The sequence below is a fragment of the Mangifera indica genome, chromosome 3 (assembly GCF_011075055.1).
Source record: "Mangifera indica cultivar Alphonso chromosome 3, CATAS_Mindica_2.1, whole genome shotgun sequence".
Lineage (NCBI taxonomy): Eukaryota > Viridiplantae > Streptophyta > Magnoliopsida > Sapindales > Anacardiaceae > Mangifera > Mangifera indica.
Window position 1 is genome coordinate 1,185,825 of NC_058139.1, and position 22,165 is coordinate 1,207,989.

The 22,165-nt window shown below is 33.9% G+C and overlaps 3 protein-coding genes and 1 non-coding gene across 4 annotated transcripts; 2 read left to right on the plus strand and 2 right to left on the minus strand.

Annotated features, from left to right (window-relative positions):
- Nucleotides 1-8,519: 8,519 nt before the first annotated feature.
- Nucleotides 8,520-10,098, plus strand: LOC123212459 (protein LURP-one-related 17-like). The gene is made up of 2 exons (XM_044631607.1): nucleotides 8,520-8,830; nucleotides 9,558-10,098. Exons 1-2 carry the CDS (start codon nucleotides 8,561-8,563, stop codon nucleotides 9,960-9,962), a joined length of 675 nt encoding a protein of 224 aa, XP_044487542.1. The 5' UTR covers nucleotides 8,520-8,560; the 3' UTR covers nucleotides 9,963-10,098.
- Nucleotides 10,033-10,105, minus strand: TRNAA-AGC. Its single transcript has one exon. It is a non-coding gene; the product is annotated as a tRNA-Ala (tRNA).
- A 703-nt stretch (nucleotides 10,106-10,808) lies between these two features.
- Nucleotides 10,809-15,569, minus strand: LOC123212100. The gene is made up of 7 exons (XM_044631143.1): nucleotides 15,136-15,569; nucleotides 14,539-14,865; nucleotides 13,875-14,030; nucleotides 13,184-13,524; nucleotides 12,327-12,798; nucleotides 12,098-12,130; nucleotides 10,809-11,598 (listed from the first exon to the last, which is right to left on the minus strand). Exons 1-7 carry the CDS (start codon nucleotides 15,314-15,316, stop codon nucleotides 11,294-11,296), a joined length of 1,815 nt encoding a protein of 604 aa, XP_044487078.1. The 5' UTR covers nucleotides 15,317-15,569; the 3' UTR covers nucleotides 10,809-11,293.
- Nucleotides 15,570-17,087: 1,518 nt separating this feature from the next.
- On the plus strand, nucleotides 17,088-20,961 carry LOC123212046 (serine/threonine-protein phosphatase PP1). The gene is given in 5 exon segments (XM_044631071.1): nucleotides 17,088-17,548; nucleotides 19,412-19,759; nucleotides 19,762-19,970; nucleotides 20,193-20,405; nucleotides 20,556-20,961. Coding segments are annotated over 5 exon segments (960 nt in total). The 5' UTR covers nucleotides 17,088-17,370; the 3' UTR covers nucleotides 20,568-20,961.
- The last annotated feature ends 1,204 nt before the right edge of the window (nucleotides 20,962-22,165 follow it).

A 22,165-nucleotide genomic window follows, 5' to 3' on the forward strand; every position in this document is an offset into this window, starting at 1 on the left:
CAAGCTCGAGTTTATTTGTAATAAGTTTGAGCTCAATTCAGTTCGAATCTAGCCCTAGGCAGGGTTTTACCATTAAAATAATTTTCGTCTTCACTGGAGTTGTAATTTGGATTGTGTTTCACTTAAAGTATATCGAATATCTTGACAAGGTTCATCAAAAATCATTACGGAACTTGCTTAGTCTCTCACTCGCAATGACTGATTTATTTGTAATTACCTTATCTTAAATTATATAATAAATATATTATTATATTTATTATGCATCTTAAAATTAATAATAAATATACCAAGATTATTCATGTTGGATTGTGATTTAATTATCAAATTAAATTGATTCAATTATCATATTGATTTAATTAACAATTACAAGGGAATGCACCACTTACCATTATGTTACAGTTTTATTTGAATAAATATTGTTTTAATGTATATTTAATTTGTTATTTATTTAATCGTAAATCGAACTAATCAAGACTTGGATTGGCTCCTTTATCGGGACCATATCTATTCCGAATCTGAAAACATTGTTTTAAATGTCTATAGTGTATTCAAAATATGAATCTCTAGAGGCTAGGGCACAACATTTAATATTGAACCAAGTTATCCAATCCTCGTGAGTTTACATGTTTAGAACTAAACCATATTATACAATAAATTCGTTAATTCAAACATGGATTTCATCACATATGAAGAGTCGACCAGACTCTGTAAGGCGCTACATAAGAATTTTTTTTCCTCCTTTTTCTATAGCTTGAATTAAGAAATGAAATTTCTTTCCAATCCAAGATTTAACTTGTCCCGGAAGTCATCTCTACAGTTACTGTTCTTGACAGAAAAGAGACCTCAATGTCAACTTGACAGACATCGATCATTCACCAACCGGACGATGAGAGCTTTCATGTGCGGCACTTCAATAAATTCTAATGATAATCTTTTTTAAAATCTCCTATCTTTAACAATGTAGAACAGGAAAGAAAGATGGCCAAGGACTCAAAGTTTTAAGCAGTTTACCCACCTGCTGAAATTTTATAATCTTCCACCAGGCCACCTAACCATTTGTATTTTGTACTGGTGCAAATTATGCAATTTTCAGGTCTTTACGTTAGACATGGCTTGCTTGCATGCATGCTCAATTTCATTTGAATATGCATTAAAACTTACGTGTCTCTCTCATCCTCATCAAAAAATATATATATTTCCAATCTACTGAAAATCACATAGAATTTCTGTCAACCATATAATATTCATATGGACAATGCTTGTTTTCTTGTGTATAATGAAATTTCTCGGTAAAAAAGTTTCCCATTCTTAACGAAAAGACCTTTAGTGTAATACTGATAGGAAATATTTTAACTCACATGAAAGCAAAAAAGACTTCTTCAAGCAGAGCAAAACTCGTATATAAAAATATGTTTTCAAAATGATAGGTTTTAGAATAAAATATATTGACCGGGAAATTAAAAATATTTTATTTGCTACCAGAGATGGAGCTACTATAGGGCCAAGGGGGGCACTGGACTCCCCTGAATTTTTTTTAAAAAAAAAAAGCTAAATCTTTTAAAAAATAATGACATGCTTGAATTGATGATATGCTTTTAAGCTTTAATGGAGGATTTCAAATATTCGATTCATTTCAACCAATTTATTGAGCTCTCTATTGACAAAGGGAAATTGGTGCTTCAAATTGCTATAAGCACAGGAAAGACAGAATCCCTTTCATTTTCACGAGGATTCACAGGCAAATTATTTCCAGGTAGATCTGAAGTTTCAATGACTGATGGACAGATAAATTTGTCACTTTGTATGGGTGTTGACGCTGGAAATCACAGTCCCCGAGAAGTACAATGAACGCAGCTGGAAGTTAGTATAGGAGATTATGAAAGCGAAGAAGATTATGTGAATGGTAAGAATTATTAAATTTTATATTTCTTATTATTTTTGGATATAAAAGTTCCTATTTACATCTTAAGCCGACTCACATATAAATGTGTCATATTTGCTTGTGGTTATTATTTGGTGATAAGTCATCCTTTCAGAATTGAATTTATAAGTTTGATCAAACATGAATTTTTACTATAGCAGGAATATTAACCCTGTAACTTGGGTAAATTTATAATATTTAAATAAAATTTACCAAGTAAATTAGATGTTATTATCACCCTTAATATCGGAAATTAATATATTTTCATTAAATTTGGTACACTGAGATTAATTATTATGAATAGTTAGGCTTCTAGAAGATGTTTTGAGAACGAAGACAACAGTTTCTAGCCATGGGTCCTCCACCAAAGCTAAAGTCAATCACCCACCAACTCTTGTATCTGAAATCACACTTAGAAATAGCTTTGCCTTTCATTAATGCCGCTGCAAATTTCTTCCCACATGCAGTCTCTTGTTTTGTTTTACAGCATTTGTCCATTTGCCCAGATGTGACGCATCGAAGCCAAAATACCCCGGTTTGATTTTGAACTCATTCGACCTAAAAATTTTTGGCTAACAGAATGATTCGACCTAAATATTTCTGGCTAACAGAATGATTAGTATTATCAGATAATCAAGGAAATAAATTCACCACAAACCAAACTATCAAAATGAAACTCGGGCTTGATTACTTCGATTTCTATGACTTTAGTAATTACATTAATTTTCATATCAATTTGTATCTTTTTCCCCTATAATTAATATTTATCTATTCACAATTTTTGTATATATTTGGACCCATATGTATCAAGTAATGTTATTTTAATTTATATGCATCCAGGAATCATATCCGAATCGATGGGTGGATTCCTGGAAATTTTCCAGGATGAGCTTGTTGAATATGAGGAGAATATTTTCTTGTCGTTCCTGTCCGGATCGCACAACAATAATTACCACTTACACATTTTTATATTGAATTCCGTTTAAAATAATCTGATTTATGATATGGCAGCCCTGGAGATGTTCTCGAGTCGTTGGAACGTACATATGTTTCTGTATCTATAATATATATAAATATTATGGAACCCACTTTAATTATTAAATTCGAGGGCATCTGCTACAGCAAAATCTGAATAAAATTTGGAATGTAATTGTGTAACATGTTCAGAAATTAGAACAAGTTAATTATATTCATGAAGTTGGGGCCCTGAAGAGAGGCATGCCTCACCAGCCTTCACTGTGTGAACTTTGAACATCTAGCTAAAAGACAATTCGAGGACTTTGAGTCCTAGACGAAATAAACTCTAGACTTGTTCTCAGGGTCAGGTGGATACTATCCAAGCTCAGATCCAAATCCACCGTTTGGATTGACTGAATCAATTTCAAGCTGAAGACACTTATATACTGTTAGTCATTTTATTCACCTTTCTGATTACTTTATTGATTATTTTCAAGTGATATTATACGTCAGTTTGAATGAGTTTAAATTCAAACGAAATATGATAACTTTGAACAATATACTCTAGACTTGTTTGGATCAGATCGAATCCACCTCTACTAAGGGTGATTTGGGTCAGATTTCTCTTGCACATCTTGTTTCGTAGGCTCCACAAGGTTTTTCTTTTTCGTAAAGATACATCATATGCCATGAAAAACCTTAAAAAGACTGATGAATTTGATCAGGTCCAGAATTAAAAGGTTGAAGTCCACCACAAAAAAGTTTCAGGCAAGGCATGCACAATGTCAATGCCATGAGGTAAGCGAATTCCACTAACAAATAATCTTCGATTCCCTTATCACAATATCAACCATATAAATTCATGGCCTTTATTGTGTTTCAAAATACTCCAATTGCATAAAGACTCAAGGGTTTATAGCTCCATTCAGATCCTTCTTACTAAGTTTATCAGTTCAGGTGTTAATGCGCTTCTAAATTCTAATATCATTCTATGGATAGATTCCTATTTCATTTAAACTAAAAGAGAATATTTACAATACATATGTATAGCATCCCTCTGCTATACGAACAAGGTATAGGAAATATCTCAAAAAAATTTAAATAAATTCCTTATTAAACATAATAATAGTTCTTGCTGTCTCGAATTAGAAAGTCTACCCATGTCTTTTACTAGTCTATGTTAGAATAGGAATAAGCTTAAGTGATGTCGGGTCATTGGCCTCGATGACATAGATCTCTGAATAAATGCTTCTCAGATTGAAATTCCGCGCACTGAAAAATACAGTATATGAAGAAATCTCAACCAGTAATGTTAAAATCTTTGCAGTGGTTAAGAGTCGAGACCATTGAATTGATACTGATTTCATAACTTGCTTATTAGGTGAGAAAAAGCTGTACATTGTAGAATATACGTGTCATATTTATTATAGTTGATTGCTTAGCCAAAAAGGAAGTGCTGGGGGTTCAAACTAATGTAGCAAAAATAGACGTTTAGTTATGTGTGAATAATGTCTTGAGAGATCAGAATATGCCTGGTGACAATAGTAATAATTGTTAGGAAGAGTTGATCGAGATTGCGAATGATAGGACGGAAATTAGAAAGTTGACAAGTTTTAGAAGAAGGCACTACTGGTTCATGTCGACAGGCTGGTCATTGTCTCACCAGATACACCCATCTTTTTCCCCATGGTAGTAGGTAGGGTTGGCTCCTTCAACCCAGTAAAATACGTTATATTGACTATGATTAGTTCGTCAATGCCACCACCAAAATCAATCAAACTGATTAATTCTGTTTACTAAAAGGAAGCTCATAATTTCCAATTTGGTGGTTCATGGAAAGTAGGTTCTAGCCTGCTTGACCTTAATTATATTATTATACTTCACCTTCACGTTCGTAAGATATTTTCACCTACTCAAAATTGTATACGTTCATTAGTGACCATAACTCTATAAAAAAAAAATCTAATTCAAAATCATCCTATCTCATTTATTCATAAAAAAGTAGTTGATAAAGACATTAGGGTTTTGGAAAGAAAAATGTGATCAAATTAATTTCTTTGTGTGGACCAATATTCCTATTCCCGAATTCATGATCTGGCTGAAGAAGACGATGAGATGTGGATGGATGGCCAAAGCATGTGCTTTGAATTCCTACTATTCTCATCTCTATTTACACTGTACAACGATAAAGAGGATGATGAGGACCAGGAAGAAAACTATACTGCGGTTAATCGCTTGCTAATTCACACTTGGAGAATAAATAAGAATAATAATAATAAGATTGCTTCAAACTTTAAATTTGATTCACACTTACCAAAATATAATATAGCAATTTTATTTAAAATTCGAATCGACCATTGATATAGTTAAAGAGTCCGTTTGAGTTGAGTCGCGATGAATCAGACTACCATGACAAATTATGGTGTTATATATAGTGCATATTTCTACCTACCATGATTAATTGTGACAATTTTTTCAATTTCATGAAGTAGGCTTCTGTAATCATTTCCAAAGGAATACCAAAATTATTTACATTGGACTAAGATTGTCATTATTGCAATAGCATAAGCCGCAATATTTAATATTTTTCACAACGACTCCTCTTTGTATTTGATTAGCGGAAAATTCTGATCAAGGCAGCTTAATTACTGTATTAACAATCTTATCTGGTATTGCTGAGGTGTCTAATTACAATTTCGGGGCCTTAAAGGGTGGGTTCTTTTTAGTGATTATTGAACATAAATGACAAATTTCACCTAGATCGATTATTATTTAAATAAATTTAAATAAATAAAACTTTTATAATATGTTTTGTCCATTGAAACATCAAACTAGTTGGTTTATTTGATTTAATCTGAATTTTAAAACAATGTGCAAAGTGTATTGAAAACTTTATATTATAATAATTCAAATCGTGTGTCCGAAAGTTCCTCGTTGGGAGACAAATGGCCTATGCTTAAGCCTCATAAATTGTGAATATGGCAGACAATTTATGATGGTTTTTGGTACATATTTCACCGTTCCATGTGTGAAAGAAATTAAAATCTTTTAATTGGGAGGCTTATAATATAATTTGCTTTAATAAAGTTATTGAAATTGAATTTTGAAACTCAAAATTATAATTAGTCAACTAAAGTTTGGTTAGTGGAGGTCTCAATCATCTGTTGGAAAAGGCCAAACGACTTGGTTCCACCCAAGTATATTGAAATCATAAAGCTTTATCTTTAACTTTTAAAACTTAAATACTCTCTCATGAGATAAATTTTGTTAAAAATCTCAATTATAGTTAGGAGTAAAACCGTTATTTAATAAAAAATTTTAAAAACTAAACTTTTATCACATTTCCTCGCCCTCCTCAATTTGAAAATCTTACAATTTTTTCCTCAAATTTTCTTTCAAAGTTTTAAAAGTAGCAATTTCCTCCATAAGGTTTTTTTCCTCTTTTCTCCAGCGACAATTTGTCGTCTCCCTCCAGTCTTTCTCCCTTTCCTCTTCGGTCATGAATCAATGAAAATCGTTTGGACTTCTAAACAATTTTTGTCGATCTATGGTCAAAGAGGAAAGACAGAAAGATCGGGAGGAAGAAATAAGATGGGAGAGAGAACGGTTGACAGTTAAAGACAACGGATCATCACTAGAAAAAAGAGAAAAAACCTAGAGGAAAATTGTCATTTTTCAAACTTTGATTGAGAAAAATGAATTATATCTAAATTTTAGATAAAAGTCTGAGAGAAAAAATTCTGCTGATAAAAACTTTAAGTTTTTAAATTTTTTTAAACAAATTAATAGTTTTTAACCCCCTAACCGTCATAAATATTAAAAATAAACTTTAGAATCTATGAAACTTGTAAAACTTTCTCTCAGCCTAAAAAAGCAGTTTTTTTCTTTTTGAAATCTCCGATTTTCGGCTCCATTGAAAGCATTGTATTTAGAATTCGTATTCAGGAAGACGAAGTAGTCGATCTTCCAACTGCCATCGTCGTCGTCAGATAAGTCATCTAAGACGATTTCTGACGACTTATCTCTGAAGTAGTGCAAGAGTTTAAGGATTTGTCGAGAGATGATGGCGTAAACCCTAAAATGCGATATGGGTGAGATATTTTCAAACTTAGCTTAATGAAAAAATCTTTTAGGCATCGTCTAACCGCTCATAAATAGTTCTAGCTTTAGAAATCATCTTGAAATAGTCGTTTGGCCTAGATTGAAACTTGAAGTCTACCCAATAGAGACATGGGTCAGGTTACATATTACAAGCCCAATTCTAAGGAACTCCTTGCTTCAATATGGTCCGCTAAGAGTGTTGTCATTTCAAACCCACAAAAACACTTTGTAACAGTGGTGGATTCAATTCGAATCAGAGGCCAACTCAAGTTTGGACAGAATGAGCTAATCTATTAAGAAGCCGATGACGAATGAATGGCAAAGTCGGCAGGAATAATATGATGCAGATGCAGATCACCACAACTGCTCACAGCAAAAATGTGCACGTGGTTCGACAGCCGACATCTTCATCTTAGTGTTGCTGTATTTTTATCAAATTATAGGGGAACAATATCTTCAGGGACCCGCCATCTCTACACCCGGTTTAATCTTCTATGCTTTTGAAGAAGGCCATGTGTCCATGCTTCAGGAATCTAGACAAGATAGAATTATCAAAGCCGTACAGATCTTAATTCCAGGTTTATTATTTTTCTGTCGTTAGTTGTTTTGGAAGATCTTCCAAGAATCTACCTCCTGTTAGGGATAATGTTTCGGCGATTTCTAAATGATTTCATCAACAGTGAACTTAACTCCAAACGGGGAACAGTTTTGATTGTAGAAATATAATATTTACATGAACACAACAAGCACTGAAGGTGACCTTAAGAGCATGAATGGCGTGTTCAAGTTTTATCAATACAAATGGCCATGGTCGGCTGCTGCAGATCAAGGCAACATAATCTGTTTGAATTGACTTATATGTTGAAAGAACCAATAGTGAGACAACACATACTTCTGCTCAGTTATTTTTTTAGAAGAATTACGTAAACGAAATCATCAGCTCCATTAGAATATCTACAGAATGAATGGAAGTTTATTTAATTCAAATTCGGTTTTGGGGTCTTGATTGAATGGTAAAGTAGGCTTCTAGCAAGCTCTCTCAAAATGACTTGGAGAATTCGTACCAGCAATTGGGAGAAACTTCATCATCCCTGGCCAGCTGGCTGGCTGGCTAGCCTACAAACCACATACTAAAAGTTATAATCATTGGACTGTGTTGATTAACAAATAATTAATCAGCCATTTGGAAAGTGATTAACTTTTAATTACTGGGGTTAAAAACGCAACCAAACTCACACCTAAATTTTACAGAAACGACAGTTAAGCTCGCTCGGGTTTCCACACCTATCTCCCAAATTTTATGCTTCTCTTTCTTGTCTTGTCGTCTAATTACTTTTCAAACAATGAAACGCACCTAACTCACAATCAAAAGAAGGAAAATTTTGGAATCTTAGACTAACACACCACAAATTGAAGCATACGTGTCACATTTTAGAGTAGATTCATCCAACTGAGCCCACCTCAGACAATTAAACTTAGTTAGGTAAGGATATATATCTATATAAAAGTATGAAAGATAGCTATAAATATCTGAATTCTGTTCCATGTCCTCCTAGAAGGTCCAGAGGGAGAGAATACAAAATGTTTGTTTTCTTCAAGTCATTGTCAGGATCAGTCCATGATGAAGAACAGCCTGCAGAAGCAGAGTTGAAGAATAATATGGATCTGAATGATGACTGCACATCGTTGACAGTATGGAGAAAATCGCTTATTACAAGCTGTAACGGGTTTACAGTCATTGACACAAACGGTAATCTTGTTTATCGAGTTGATAACTACATGGTTCGTCCCCAAGAAGTTATCCTCATGGATGGCGCTGGGAAGTCCCTCCTTACAATGCGACGGCGTAAGGTAATTTTTTTCAACAACCTGAATATATAAAAGAGTAAATTACATGTACCACCTAAAGTTTGTCCTGAGAAATTTTGATATCCTAAATAACAGTTTTTCATCTTAAATCAAACTTAGCTTAAAAAACAAAAAAATTAATGGGTAAAGTATAGTAATTTTACCTTTAATAAATTTTGAAAAAATAATTAATAATTCTTTTACATATTAGACTGAAAAGCTTTAATCATAATAGTTTAACCCAAACTTTTTTCTTAATTAAATCCAAAAAATTTGAAAATTACGAATTAATCTTTATAATTCTTTGAAAACCTTAGCTGCCAAGGACACTTTTACTACCATCACAGCCTCACTGCTATCAACTCTCACTATTCTTGTTATTGTCAATAATAGTCTTTATTAATAACGATGATGAGGGTGGTGGGCGTGGATAATAGTGAGATTGTCAACAACTATAAGATTTTCAAATAACAAATAATGAAATTTCAATTTTTAAGAGTGGTTTAATTTTGTTAATTTATATATATATATATATATATATATATATATATGATAATATTTTTTAAAAAATAATATAGTTGGGATTAAATGTAATTTCCCTTCGTGTTTTTTTTATTTTTACCTGACTTCGGATTTTGGGTGGTAACGTGTTTTTACTTGGGTGAAATGTTATTTACTCTACATCTATAATTTAAATATTTTTCCAAGTGGGTTGATGTTTGATTTGCAGAAGCTTACTATGGCTGATACATGGCTGGTTTACAAAGGAGAAGCAGATGAAGAAGAGTGTGGAAGAGATAAGCTGTTATTGAAGAGGCCAATTTACAGTGTAAAGAAGCAGATGGGCATTCTTCAAGCGAACAGAAGAAACAATGTACTGGCACATGTGTATGATTGTTATGGAGAAGCTTCAAAGTGTAAAAGATATGCTTACGCAGTTGAAGGCTCGTATGCAGATAGATCATGCAAAGTGGTAGATGAATACAGAAGAGCGATGGCTGAAATCAAGAGGAAGGAAGCCACCATTGGAGGGATTTCTTTTGGGGTTGAGGTGTTCGTTTTGATGGTAAAGCCTGGTTTCGATACTGGTTTTGCAATGGCTTTGGTTTTGTTACTGGATCAAATGTTTTCTTAGTTTCATTTTTAGCAGTTTCTTTGTATTTTTTGTGTTCACGAAAATAAAAGGTTTAGTGGAATAAAAAATTTGGAGATGCGGGGTATCGATCCCCGTACCTCTCGCATGCTAAGCGAGCGCTCTACCATCTGAGCTACATCCCCCGGTTGTTCAACTAATCAGAAAACATTTATTGTTAATCTTATTCCACTATGTGAAGGCAAAATCTTGTAAGTAAAAGTGGGTGATAATTTCTATTTCAAAATAAACAATACTGAAAGGAAATAATAATACTTTTATGTATTAATAGACAAGTAGTATCGGGTAGGGTTTCAATTGAATAGGGTTGACTAGTGTTGGATTTAATCTTAGTGTAATTGGGTTTGTGTCAAACTCGAGCTCAAGATGTGGAGCTTAAAGTTGGAAATAAAAACGACTAATTTAAGTTCAAATAAAACAATTATATTTTAATAATTTATATTTAATAATTCTATTTACGTTTAAAGTGAATGAAAAATATTTTAAAAGTATTAATGTAAGATTTTTTATTTTTAGAGATTTATTAATAATATATTCATATCGAGCCACAAGCTTGCTAGCTCACCAAATTGAGTAATAATGAAATCAACTCAAGAGTTCAACTCAAGTTGCAAAAAGCTAGCAAATAATTTGACTCATTTGCAACTGTATTATCGGATATATATAAATTGATATATCATTATAATAATTAAATTATTTGAAGTAAAAATAAAATAAAAAATTTATCACTTAATTACATGATAATAAAATTAATTTACTCTAGAGGTACTTGTTAGTAAAGTAGATGAATAGACAAAACATTTCTTAGGATATGCAATTGTACTACTATTTCGCAGAGAAATGTAATTGAGGGAAATTTCTATTGCCTCATTTAATGCTTTACACAAGGCAAAGAATTTTCTACTGTATTTCTAAAACTGACTTAATTTTACAACACTGGAACCCTGTTTATCTAAGGGGAAACCTTACACTAAATCCCCTTTCCTCTTCAGCAAAACCCCTTGAAATATTACTACGATTTCATTTCGCCTACATTCCAAAATGTACAAACCAACCAGTTTTGCAGATAAACCTGTTACCAAAACACTATTCATCAATCCAGCCAGTCTGTCCCTCCCCCTTTCCCGATCAGCCTGGCATTATTTTTTGTATCTTCTGTTGACTGTCGCAAGCCTTAACCAAAACTCGCGAAGGTGGTGGCATCATACATGACTGCCTCAAATTGTCAGCAGTGGAATTTTTTGTTTCTGTAATTAAGTCCCTAACTGACTTGCTGGGTGATGATCTACTAGATCTTGGAGCAGACCAGTTTATTAGCCCTTTTTTGATACCATTGGTATGAGATGGACTCTTTTATTCTCCATTGTAGGGAGCTTGGATCTCTTAGAGGGTGTTACCTGGTTGGTGTCGTTTCTCACTAGATTGTCAGATCCTGATTGTGAAGACGGTGTAATAAATAGTTCAGGTTTCTCTAATGATTTTGTCTTTCGAGACTTCATAGTCTTCTGTGACAGCTTCTTTGGCCACCTTAAGATCCCATCTGGTTTTTGCCTCAAGGATCGGGCCGCCATGTCACACAGAGTTTGAGCAGCAGCTATAACTCTTGGGCAGTGTCCAGCTGTCACAAACAATAAACACATCACAACACAACAGACAAAAGAAAGCCCAGGAAACATTAATTTTAAATGGAAAATTTTGCAAATCTATCAACTTGTTATAGAACAACAATAAATAACATTAATTTCTAAAGGAATTCAGGTAAAAGGCCATACAGAAAGCTCTTCTCAAGGCCATGGCCATCAGGTTTATTTTATTACTCTCTTCAAGTAGCGAGTTTCGTGCAGAACATGGCACACCCCCTTATCAAACTTAATTGGAGTGGAGTAATCAACTTTCAGTAGATATAAATTTCATGCTAGCTGGATTAAAGTATATACAACAAATATCACAAGGAGAGATATACTGAATTTCATTTCAGAAAAAGGAAAAATTTCATGTCCGCATGCCATGTAAAGAAAGAAAAAGAAGAAACAGATACACAGGTACACAGAAACAGAGGAAGTTGGTAGTATTCAAGTTATAATTTCCACAAAGCTACTGGAAATGGAAAATCATACCATTTACTTGATCCTTTTGCTCAGATCCAGAATCTGCATTTTCACAAAAAGCAGCATCTTCATTAAACCAAACTGATAAAAACATAGCACTCTGACTCAGAGGGGGGAGGAATGTTGGGGAGAATCTATGTTCACAGACTTAATAATACATCAAATTTTGATAAGCCAAAAAAAATATAGCCTTCAAAAATTTCTCTTCTACGTGAAACTAGCCTTAAGAAACTCTTACCAGGATTAACAAGAGGAGATTTTGAGCTTGTCACGATAGATGATGAATCCCATTCGCACCAAGGAGTGCTAACAGATGTAGATGGGGGAACCAGACTCTGATCATAAGTAAGCATCTCCAAGTTTGTGAAACAGCCAGTTGAAGCCCCAAGAGTCACACTACTATCTATTCTTGCCCATCGACCTTGGCATGTACTCCTACTTGTTAAAAGCTTAACTGCATCAGAATTGGTTCTACAGTGCCCATTATAGGTATGTGACCAGGGAAATGGTGACAAGCTAGCTCGGCGAGAAATGTGCTTGCCTGAACGTATATCACAATTGTTTTTTGAAGATGCAGAAGGCTTGGCAGCATCCAGAAGCAAGGTCTCCAAATCCTTGGGTGGAGGAAGTGCTAACCTTTCTAAAATATCTTTTGGTTTATACAATGGAAGATCAAGATTTGTAGTGGTACCAGGCTTGCTAAAAGACTCCTGGATGATCAAACATAGATGACATAGATGAAAATCACTATCAATGAAAGGAAATAATGATGGTTAAGGGAAGGATGGATCTAAAGATTCGCTGTTGAGAGAACCCAACACACATCACTAAAATGATGCATCCACTAATAAACATTTTTTTTTTTGTTTAATAAAATATTAATGAATAATTCATCATTCCACTAAAGGATTTATAGGCAACAAAATGGGTGTTGTCAGACAACTAAAAATTTTCACGAAGGTCAAAAACATTTTTTAGTTTCCTAGAATGCTCAAGTCAGATCAATGTGAATCATACTATTGCTAAATATAGTCAAAAACGAAAAAAAAAACCACACCATCCATCAAGGATCCCAGGTCATTTCTCATGACAAACCTTGTTGAATGACGATAGATTTGGTGTGTATGAATCTCCTTTATCAACATCAACACTGCTTGATACTGATGAAATGGAGCTCGGAGGACAGGAAACTGGTTTCTTGCTGGTACAGCTATCCATCTCAGTAAAATTTTGTGACTGAGGAGGCTTTGCAAGTGGAAGAATAGAGCACGCCTTTTTAATTGATTGCACAAAACTTTCATTAATATTTGGTGCTATTGTCTGCTTGTCTTTGCCTAGACTAGGACACTTGTAAGTACCATCAAGGAGGTCTCTCAATGACAAATCATCAACATGCTTTGTGACATCATCTAAATCTGACTTCAGACCATATGCTCCTGACATTGATCCCAATGGTGTATGCATGAATTTCAGTCATCAGTAGAATATACAAGAACCAATTTTGACAAATCAGAAATTCATATTAAAGATGAAATTCTAAAAGCTAAATTGCACAAAAGAATGTGTTTTTGTCATTAATGTCTTAGATCTTACAACAGAGTGTTTCTACTATCAGCTTAAACCACATGGCAGAAAGCGCATTCTCATGGCACCACAGCAATAAATATATCTTGCTTCTTTTTATATTTTTGTTTTATTCATTTATTTATGTTGGGCGATATGCAGTAATTGACATATCCATACACAAAACGTTAACAAAAATAGTTTTTTTAAATTAATGTCATACCAAAAAAGTTGCTCACTCCAGCAGCTGAACTGAAGCTCACCAACCCAGTCCTCATGGAGAAGGAATCATATTTGCCTTTTGTAGAAACTTTGAAATTTCTCTTATCACCTCGCTTGCCACTAACATTGCCCTTTTGTCTCACAGATTGACTTTTCTCTATAACATATAGCAAAAGGAGAGAAAAAGATGTAATTAGTATAATTACAGCCAAATGGCAAAGAAATATGAAGTTTCCCTTAACATTTTAAAAGCCTTTGAATATTACAAAATATGATAATCATACTCTACGAAAAACCACATCTGGACAAACAATTTATCAAACAAACTGATAACCAGCAAATTAAATAGCCGATGCCCAACATGCCTAAGAAGTCTGAACATAAAGCGCAACAAGACAACATGGAGAATAGCACCTTGAAAAGAGAAAGAAAAAATGAAAAAAAAATCTATTTACAAACCGCACCAAGCTATTAGATATAAATTAAGATCCTAAACATATGCACACAGAATTGTAGGAAATTTTGCAAATATGGAGATGAGGGTAATACTAAATCATGAAGATGATCCCTTGAAAAGAAATTAAACAATTTTTCTCTATTAAACCAGATAATCAAGTAGTTTGGATCAAATAGTTTTATTAATTCATATAGAAGAAAAATAATACCTAGAGGATTGCATTTTGTGGAAGGATGAGGTCCTGCATTATCAGATATATCTTTTATCTCATCAATTCCACCTAAGCTCATGTTATCTTCTGATTGAGCCAAGCGTGGTCTCTTTGAATATCCGTTACCACTTCTTGACACTTTTGCTGTTTTTCGTTGCACTTCAGACCTAGAAGTCGATGAAGGGTAAATGGCGCTCCTATTTTTCAGCTGTCCAGATGAGTCTTCAACATGAGGACTGGGTAGCTGTTTGTCATGTTTACGAAGATCAGTTTCCTGAATCTTATCCCATGTTGACTCCAAATCATTAACAGTACTCGTCACATCTGCCGGATAGCATAATATATCAAGTATAATCACATTTCAGGGAAAATAACACAATCAAATATTGAAATAAATAGTATAGTCATGACTCATGAATACAATTCTTAGAATTAATCAACAAAAACAGTCTCAATAATATAAAAAGATACCGAAAGATACCGAAAAATTAAAATATTCATTAAATAAGCTCTACAATTTTAAATCTAAGAACAATCAAGTTTAAGCACAAAACCCAAAAACTACTGCAAAAATTAAAAGTTCAAAATTTAAACCTTTTGGTCTAAGAAAAGTACTACAACGTTCAATCGGAGAGTTAACAATAATCGAAACGCGAGTGTTGGACTCGCAAGCAACGGCCTCGACCTCGTTGACTGTAACCCTAGCTCTACCGAAACCATCAGATCCGATGAGTTTCGGAACATCCACTGGATAGCCAAGCTCCATCGCATCCATCACTGTACAACACAACTACAGCAACAATACAACAAACTATTACAATTTACATGAAACTGAGGGTAAGCAGCTAAAATCTACCACGATCTGTCACAACTGTAGCTATCTAGTTGCGATGTACGCTGAGAGATTGAGAAGGAAAGTGACAGAGATTTGCGAAACAGACGGTGTTTGGAAAAGAAAAATTCGAAGAGCATTGCGGCTATCAAATGGAGGCGAAATCGAAAATCGAAATTTCTAGGGCACAAATGTGGAAGAATGATGAGTATTTATAGTTTTCGGGAAAAGATGGATGTTGCGTGTAAAATATTAATCGTCGGCTTGGAATATTCCGGTGAGGTAGGCGTCAGCCTATTCTGGCAGGACGAATAACTTGCCCTTTTGAGGTACTGACGTGGCATTATTCACCAAAGAGAGCAATCTCCTGCAATTTAATTAGAGAAAATTATATTTTAACCAATTAAAATCGTCCACGTTACCTGAAGATGGTGGGTTATTGGACTCAAATATCCTTTATGTCCACGTGTGATATTCTAATATGTGGATAAACTTATGAGTCAGAGTAGTGTAACAGTGGCCAGTCAGTCACTTCATTCTGCAATGACAGATATACCCCTGAACTGTTGTAACGCCGTCAGTGCCTAATGTTCATGCGTCAAAACTTAATCTGCCAGCATAAATTAATATTATTTTAAGTTTGACGTCGAGACTTAACCCTATTCTTTTTGATACTCAATCACTCTTTGCAGTAAAATATTAAAAAATAAAATAAAATTTAAAGTTGTGATGATTTCTTACAAAAATAAATTAATAACATTTCTTATAAAATTATTTATCTAAAAACACACAAAAAAGTTGTGGTAAGTGATTACATCATAATCCTGAATTTTGCTTGTCTAATTAGCATTAACCATGTTAATTACATTACCAAAATTTAATAGGATTATATCTCATCCGTATTGTCGAGCTTAAATTTGAGTTAAAAAACCATTATCATTATTTACTTATTTTTGCTCCAAAACACCTTTATTTATATTACGGTCAAATCAAATACGAGATTAGATTAAAAATTTTTTATAAAAATTTAAGGTTTATCATCTTTTTAGTACAATTGATAAAATCATTCAATATAATCTTCATGTTAAATGTTTATAGAATTCTTATAGTGGTTTACTCTAAATAGTTGATATTGTTGCCGAGAAAATTATTGTTTTCAATTTTATTTCTGCATCTTTTCTTATCCTGTGTTTTTTTTTTGTTCAGTCATCTGTTCAAATTCTAATGGATTCAAATATTTAGGTTAAAATTATTTAAATGAAATTTAAAATATTTTTAAAATAGCTTTTTGGTTTTGATTAAAGCTTGAGTTGGCTTCGTTCTGAGAATATAAATGTTAGTATGCATGAGACAAAACTAAACAAAATATAATACCATGACCTCACGGACATCAAGCATCAACTACTTCATTTTATAAAATATTATTTTTATTTTATTTTTAAAATATAAAAAATGAGATGAATGCATACCGTGTATTTACAAAATCAATATAGCCGTTGGATTCATCCAAGGGTTCACAATTAAAAGGAAAATAAGAATTGTAATAATTAATTACCATAAAGATTATATTATATTTATTTATCCACTTTAAGGTTAACAAAATTTTAAAAAATATGATCTCAATAGGATACAATGATGATGGCATCATTTGCAAATTGCAACAGGGGGCAACGCACGAGTTGACGTAGTGGGAGAGCCTGTGGAGACGCACGTGCAATGTGCATGCTCCCTAATTGCAGATCCACATAGGGTTCTCAAATGTACATTTGTTAGGGCTTCTATCTCAATAAACTCCGTCAACTCCTCCACCGAGCGGCAAATGGCCGCTAGCGATTCTCTCACTAAACTACTGCGCACATCTTGTCCCGTTACCGGATTCTGTTAAATCCGATATAAGATAATCTTGTAACCGTTAGAATCCGATCTTTTTTTTTTTGTAAAGTTGAAGTTTTAGGGTTTTGAGTTCTAAGTATTGTGTGATTGTTTGTGTGTTCTTGATGGACGAGAGTGTGCTTGACGATGTAATACGACGTCTCCTTGATGCGAAGAATGGTAGGACGACGAAGCAGGTGCAGCTTCAAGAGGCTGAAATAAGACAGCTTTGTGTTGCCTCCAAGGAGATCTTCCTTAGCCAGCCCAATCTGCTTGAACTGGAAGCTCCGATAAAGATTTGTGGTAAAAATGATTTTTTTTAAATTAAGCCTTTATTTGTTCATGCGGTTTGAATAGTTAGTGCTTTTTGGTTTCATGGTGTTTTTTTCCTTTGTTATTTGTATGTATTTATTTTTGCAAATATATGTATTTGAATATCACAGGAAACTGCAGCATGTAGATATATCGATTAGTTGATTAACTATATTTTGTGGGGTTATAATAGAGTTGATATGGGTGACGTGATATAGCAGGTGTTTGCTTTTGAGAAATTGCTTGTGTTAACAAAACTGGTTGAGCTGATTTATTGAGGATGGAATTGCAAACAGTAAATTACTATAAAGAATCTCGAGATATAAAACTGACGCAGAGATTGCTAAAACTCCCTTTTTAATATTTTATAGCCGATTTTTCAAATGAAGTGATATTATGTATGCACTGACAAGTTTTGATTATTGAATTGGTATAAGAATTTGCTTGAGTTTTTTCAGTGCATATGTTAAAAGATCTTTCAATTCCAACATTTGGGTTTATGTAAGTTGGCTAATATATTGTGCCTGTTATTTAACATGTTACTCATCCATCATTTGTACAGTCACTTAAAATGGTGTTTTTTATTTCAGTACCATTATTTGGTTTGTTTGGCTTGCAATGATGTCGTTGATTAAATTGTGGCAAATTGGGTTCCTATTAATGTACTTTGTTATGATGTGTATTTAGTTTATTCTCCCTTGTTTAAGAAAGCAATCCCTCTGCCTTGATGTTCAACTTTTGTCTCTCAACACATGTGCCACGTGCACTTACACACAGAAGAATTAGGACTACGTCATCTATTCTGTGGCCCCTTCACAGCATATATAAAAATGGAGGAAGCTATCCCTTCTTTTCTGGATAAAATCTTAATCCTCTTTCTGAAAATTTCTTTCCTCCTCTTGAGCTGCATTGTACTCTGATGGTGCCTTGAAGTACTTTTCTTTTCTACCAGCAAATAACTGAACTGGAAACACTTCAAAGGATGTAAACCTAGCGCATAGAGAATATTACAGTAGTGCCGCATTAATATCAATACACATAAGGTACGAAGTAAGTAATAGTAAGCAGCAATTTGAAACATAAAAGAGAAAGCATCTAATAATTAAGAAGCTTTTTACATGTTAGTGGAAGCATCTATTTCTGTAAACCATGGTTCGATAAGAAGCTTGGTTTGGCTTGTATTTTTTGAACTAAACTTTAATAGGAAATTCCAGGAGAACATGTGATAAGTAGTGACATTGAATTGAATGATACTAAAAGGGGAAAAGAAAGACTTTTCAACATCAAAAGAAGAAATTAAACAAGGAATGTTTCAACCAGTCGTGAGCTCTAATATTACGTTGACAATAGAGGTGCCCATAGATATGGAAAATAAGCATTAATTCAAACCAATTGAGGTTGGCAATGGGATGAATGGTTTTCCTTGTTCATTTTCTTATTTGGGGTTATGGAATTTCTACTTATGTTATGTGCATGATAAAGAATGAACCTGAATTTCAGGATATGATCAGTGTAACAAATGATAATGACAACAGTTTTCTTTGCAAGAAGGGCATACTCCTTTTATTATATATTTCTAACAAGCCCCTGTGGAGGATACTTAAAGACAATCATTATGCTGCAAATTCTGCTCCCTTGCAACAGAATTGTGTAAAATTTTATGTCTCACAATTGTCTGCTGGGCATGAAGGTTTCTTTTTTAGTGGAGAGTGATTCTTTCTCTTTCTTTCTTATATTAACTGAGAATGTGATATGTGGACATGTGTACATATATGAGAATATTTTTTCCATTTGTTTTCTTAAGCTTCCATCTACTTCCCATGATTTATAAGGTTTGCATTTTAATTTTTGCAGGAGATGTCCATGGTCAATTTGGTGATCTTCTACGATTGTTTGAGTATGGTGGGTATCCACCAGCAGCAAATTATTTGTTTTTAGGCGACTACGTTGATCGTGGTAAGCAGAGCATAGAGACTATATGCCTGCTTCTGGCATACAAGATCAAGTATAAGGAGAACTTCTTTCTTCTTAGGGGCAACCACGAGTGTGCTTCTATCAACCGAATATATGGTTTCTATGATGAGTGCAAGAGGAGGTTTAATGTTCGTGTATGGAAGACATTTACTGAGTGCTTTAATTGTCTGCCTGTTGCTGCTCTTATAGATGAAAAGATCCTTTGCATGCATGGTGGGTTATCTCCTGATTGAAAAACTTAGATCAGATCAGAAATATTGCTCGCCCTGTTGATGTGCCTGATCAGGGCCTTCTCTGTGATCTTTTATGGGCTGATCCTGATAAGGATATTGAGGGCTGGGGAGAGAATGACAGGGGTGTGTCATACACATTTGGGGCTGATAAAGTTGCTGAATTTCTTGAAAAGCATGACCTCGATCTTGTCTGTCGGGCTCATCAGGTAATGTGACTGGAGTCTTCTTTTCCAATTATGGCAAGCACAGGAAATCAGACTTATGTTATCTGAATCCTATTATCACTTAACATGGATTTTCCATGTTAATTACGCTTATCATCATCTCATCTTTCTCTCGCTCCTATGCAAGCATGTACATCTGTGTGTTTGGTGATTGTTGACCTAAAGTTTCTCCCTTATGGTTCTTACATGGGCATGATTCATCAGGTTGTGGAGGATGGTTATGAGTTCTTTGCAAAACGGCAGCTGGTCACCATATTCTCTGCCCCAAACTATTGTGGTGAATTTGATAATGCTGGCGCCATGATGAGTGTGGATGATACATTAACGTGTTCGTTTCAGATCCTTAAAGCTTCTGAGAAGAAGGGGAAAATTGGATTTGGCAATAACATGTTGAGACCAGGAACTCCGCCTCATAAGGTAAATAAGATCTTAGTTGCTGTATTTAATCTTCAGTTATTTCTAAAGTCCTCGTGTTTACCAATTTGTCTTCCCTTCACTTTGCAACCTATGTTTGAATGTGTCAATTTAGGGAGAGTCAGAATCTTAACTCATTTACTCTATTTTCAGGGAAAGGGATGATTTACCTGCTGAAGCTGTAATCATATGATCCGAGGTGCATAACAATTGCGGTCATTATATATCATGTCTGTGCTTGTACTCATCTTTATCAATTCTGCTTGGCGTGGCTAGTCACAGATTCAAATCATCAATCTCTATCTCTATCAGATATTTAAGGGGAAATGTGAAGACAGAGAGTTACGCAAGATTGTCAAATTAGCTGGTTCACGGATGACAGTACAAGTTTGGGGTTTCTGTTTTTCGATTATGTAAAATGGAATTCTGACTTCACTTTGCTGATTGGCAATGGATGTAGGGAACATTTTTCTTTCTTTTTTCTTGGCAGTACTTTTGATTTCTGTTTGCAGTCGGGTACTTATCTTTCTAATGATATGAAAAAATTGTGATTACTGAAGTTTTAGCTGCGTTTTTTGGCAGCATTTTGTATTTGAAATTCGACACACTACATTTGATTTTCCCCCACATTACATTAACAGCTTGACAGAGTCAGGAATTTTCAATTGATTCCCTTCCCTTCCCCTCCCTTCCCTCTTGCCAGATGAGCCAACTATAGTTTCTGAAGTCACAATCTTTGGGTAAGGAACGACTTTTTAATCAACTTGCCTCCCAAAGCTTTAAGAAATGACACTCTCCCCTTGAAATCTTAACTCCATCCAAGTTGCCTTAAAGACAAAAGGGTAAAAATAGTCTATTCATTCTTCTCTCCTATCAGTTTTATCATTCTACCCTTTCTCCTCTTTTAACACTTTTTTCTTCTTCAATTTGCCATTGTAGCAATCGTGCGCCTGTGGTTACACTTATTGTAATTTTTTTTATTTAAGGTTGGGTCGACAACACCCAAGCTCGTTGAGTTAGAGTTAGAGTTCGAACCGTATGTCTACTTCATCAAATTGAGTTCAAATCAAATAATACTTAACTCATTTGCGCCTCTAATTTGCTTATCCTAGTTATAGCCTTGGACTACTAGCCTCATGATTAGAAATTATAATTTCAATTTGAATTTAGAGTATTTAATTCTCTCTGACCTAACTAAAAGAAGATTTCTCAATAAAAATAGAGAAAAAAACGAAAAATACCTTGCAATCAAGAACGAGATATATGTGTCTCCAAACTTTTATGTTAATATATTTATTGAAAATATTAATATATCTTTATAGTTTTAGATTATTTATATTTTTCAAAATTATTTATATTTTTGTTATGTGTATTAAGATGGTTAATATATAATATTTATGATATTTGAAATAATAGGTTGGTTTTAATTTTAGTTAATTTTGTTATTTAATATATTTATATTATATTTAAAGAGTATGAGGAAAGAAATTTTCCTTAGGAGGACAAAGATAGGGAAGAGTTTTTCTTTGCAAGAAGAAACGGGGAATCCTTTCATCCTGTAAAGGGGACAGGTTAAGAATGAGTATTGATATCCCTTATAAAAACAGGGATGAAGATTAAAATTCTTTTCTCACCTCTCCCCATTATTATTCCTACCCATGATCCATTCAACCGAAAAAACTCAAGAAAATTTTGAGGTTTTTCATACTCATTCTTCCTTATGGTTTGATTATCATCACCTCTTTGAGTCCACATCTCATTCA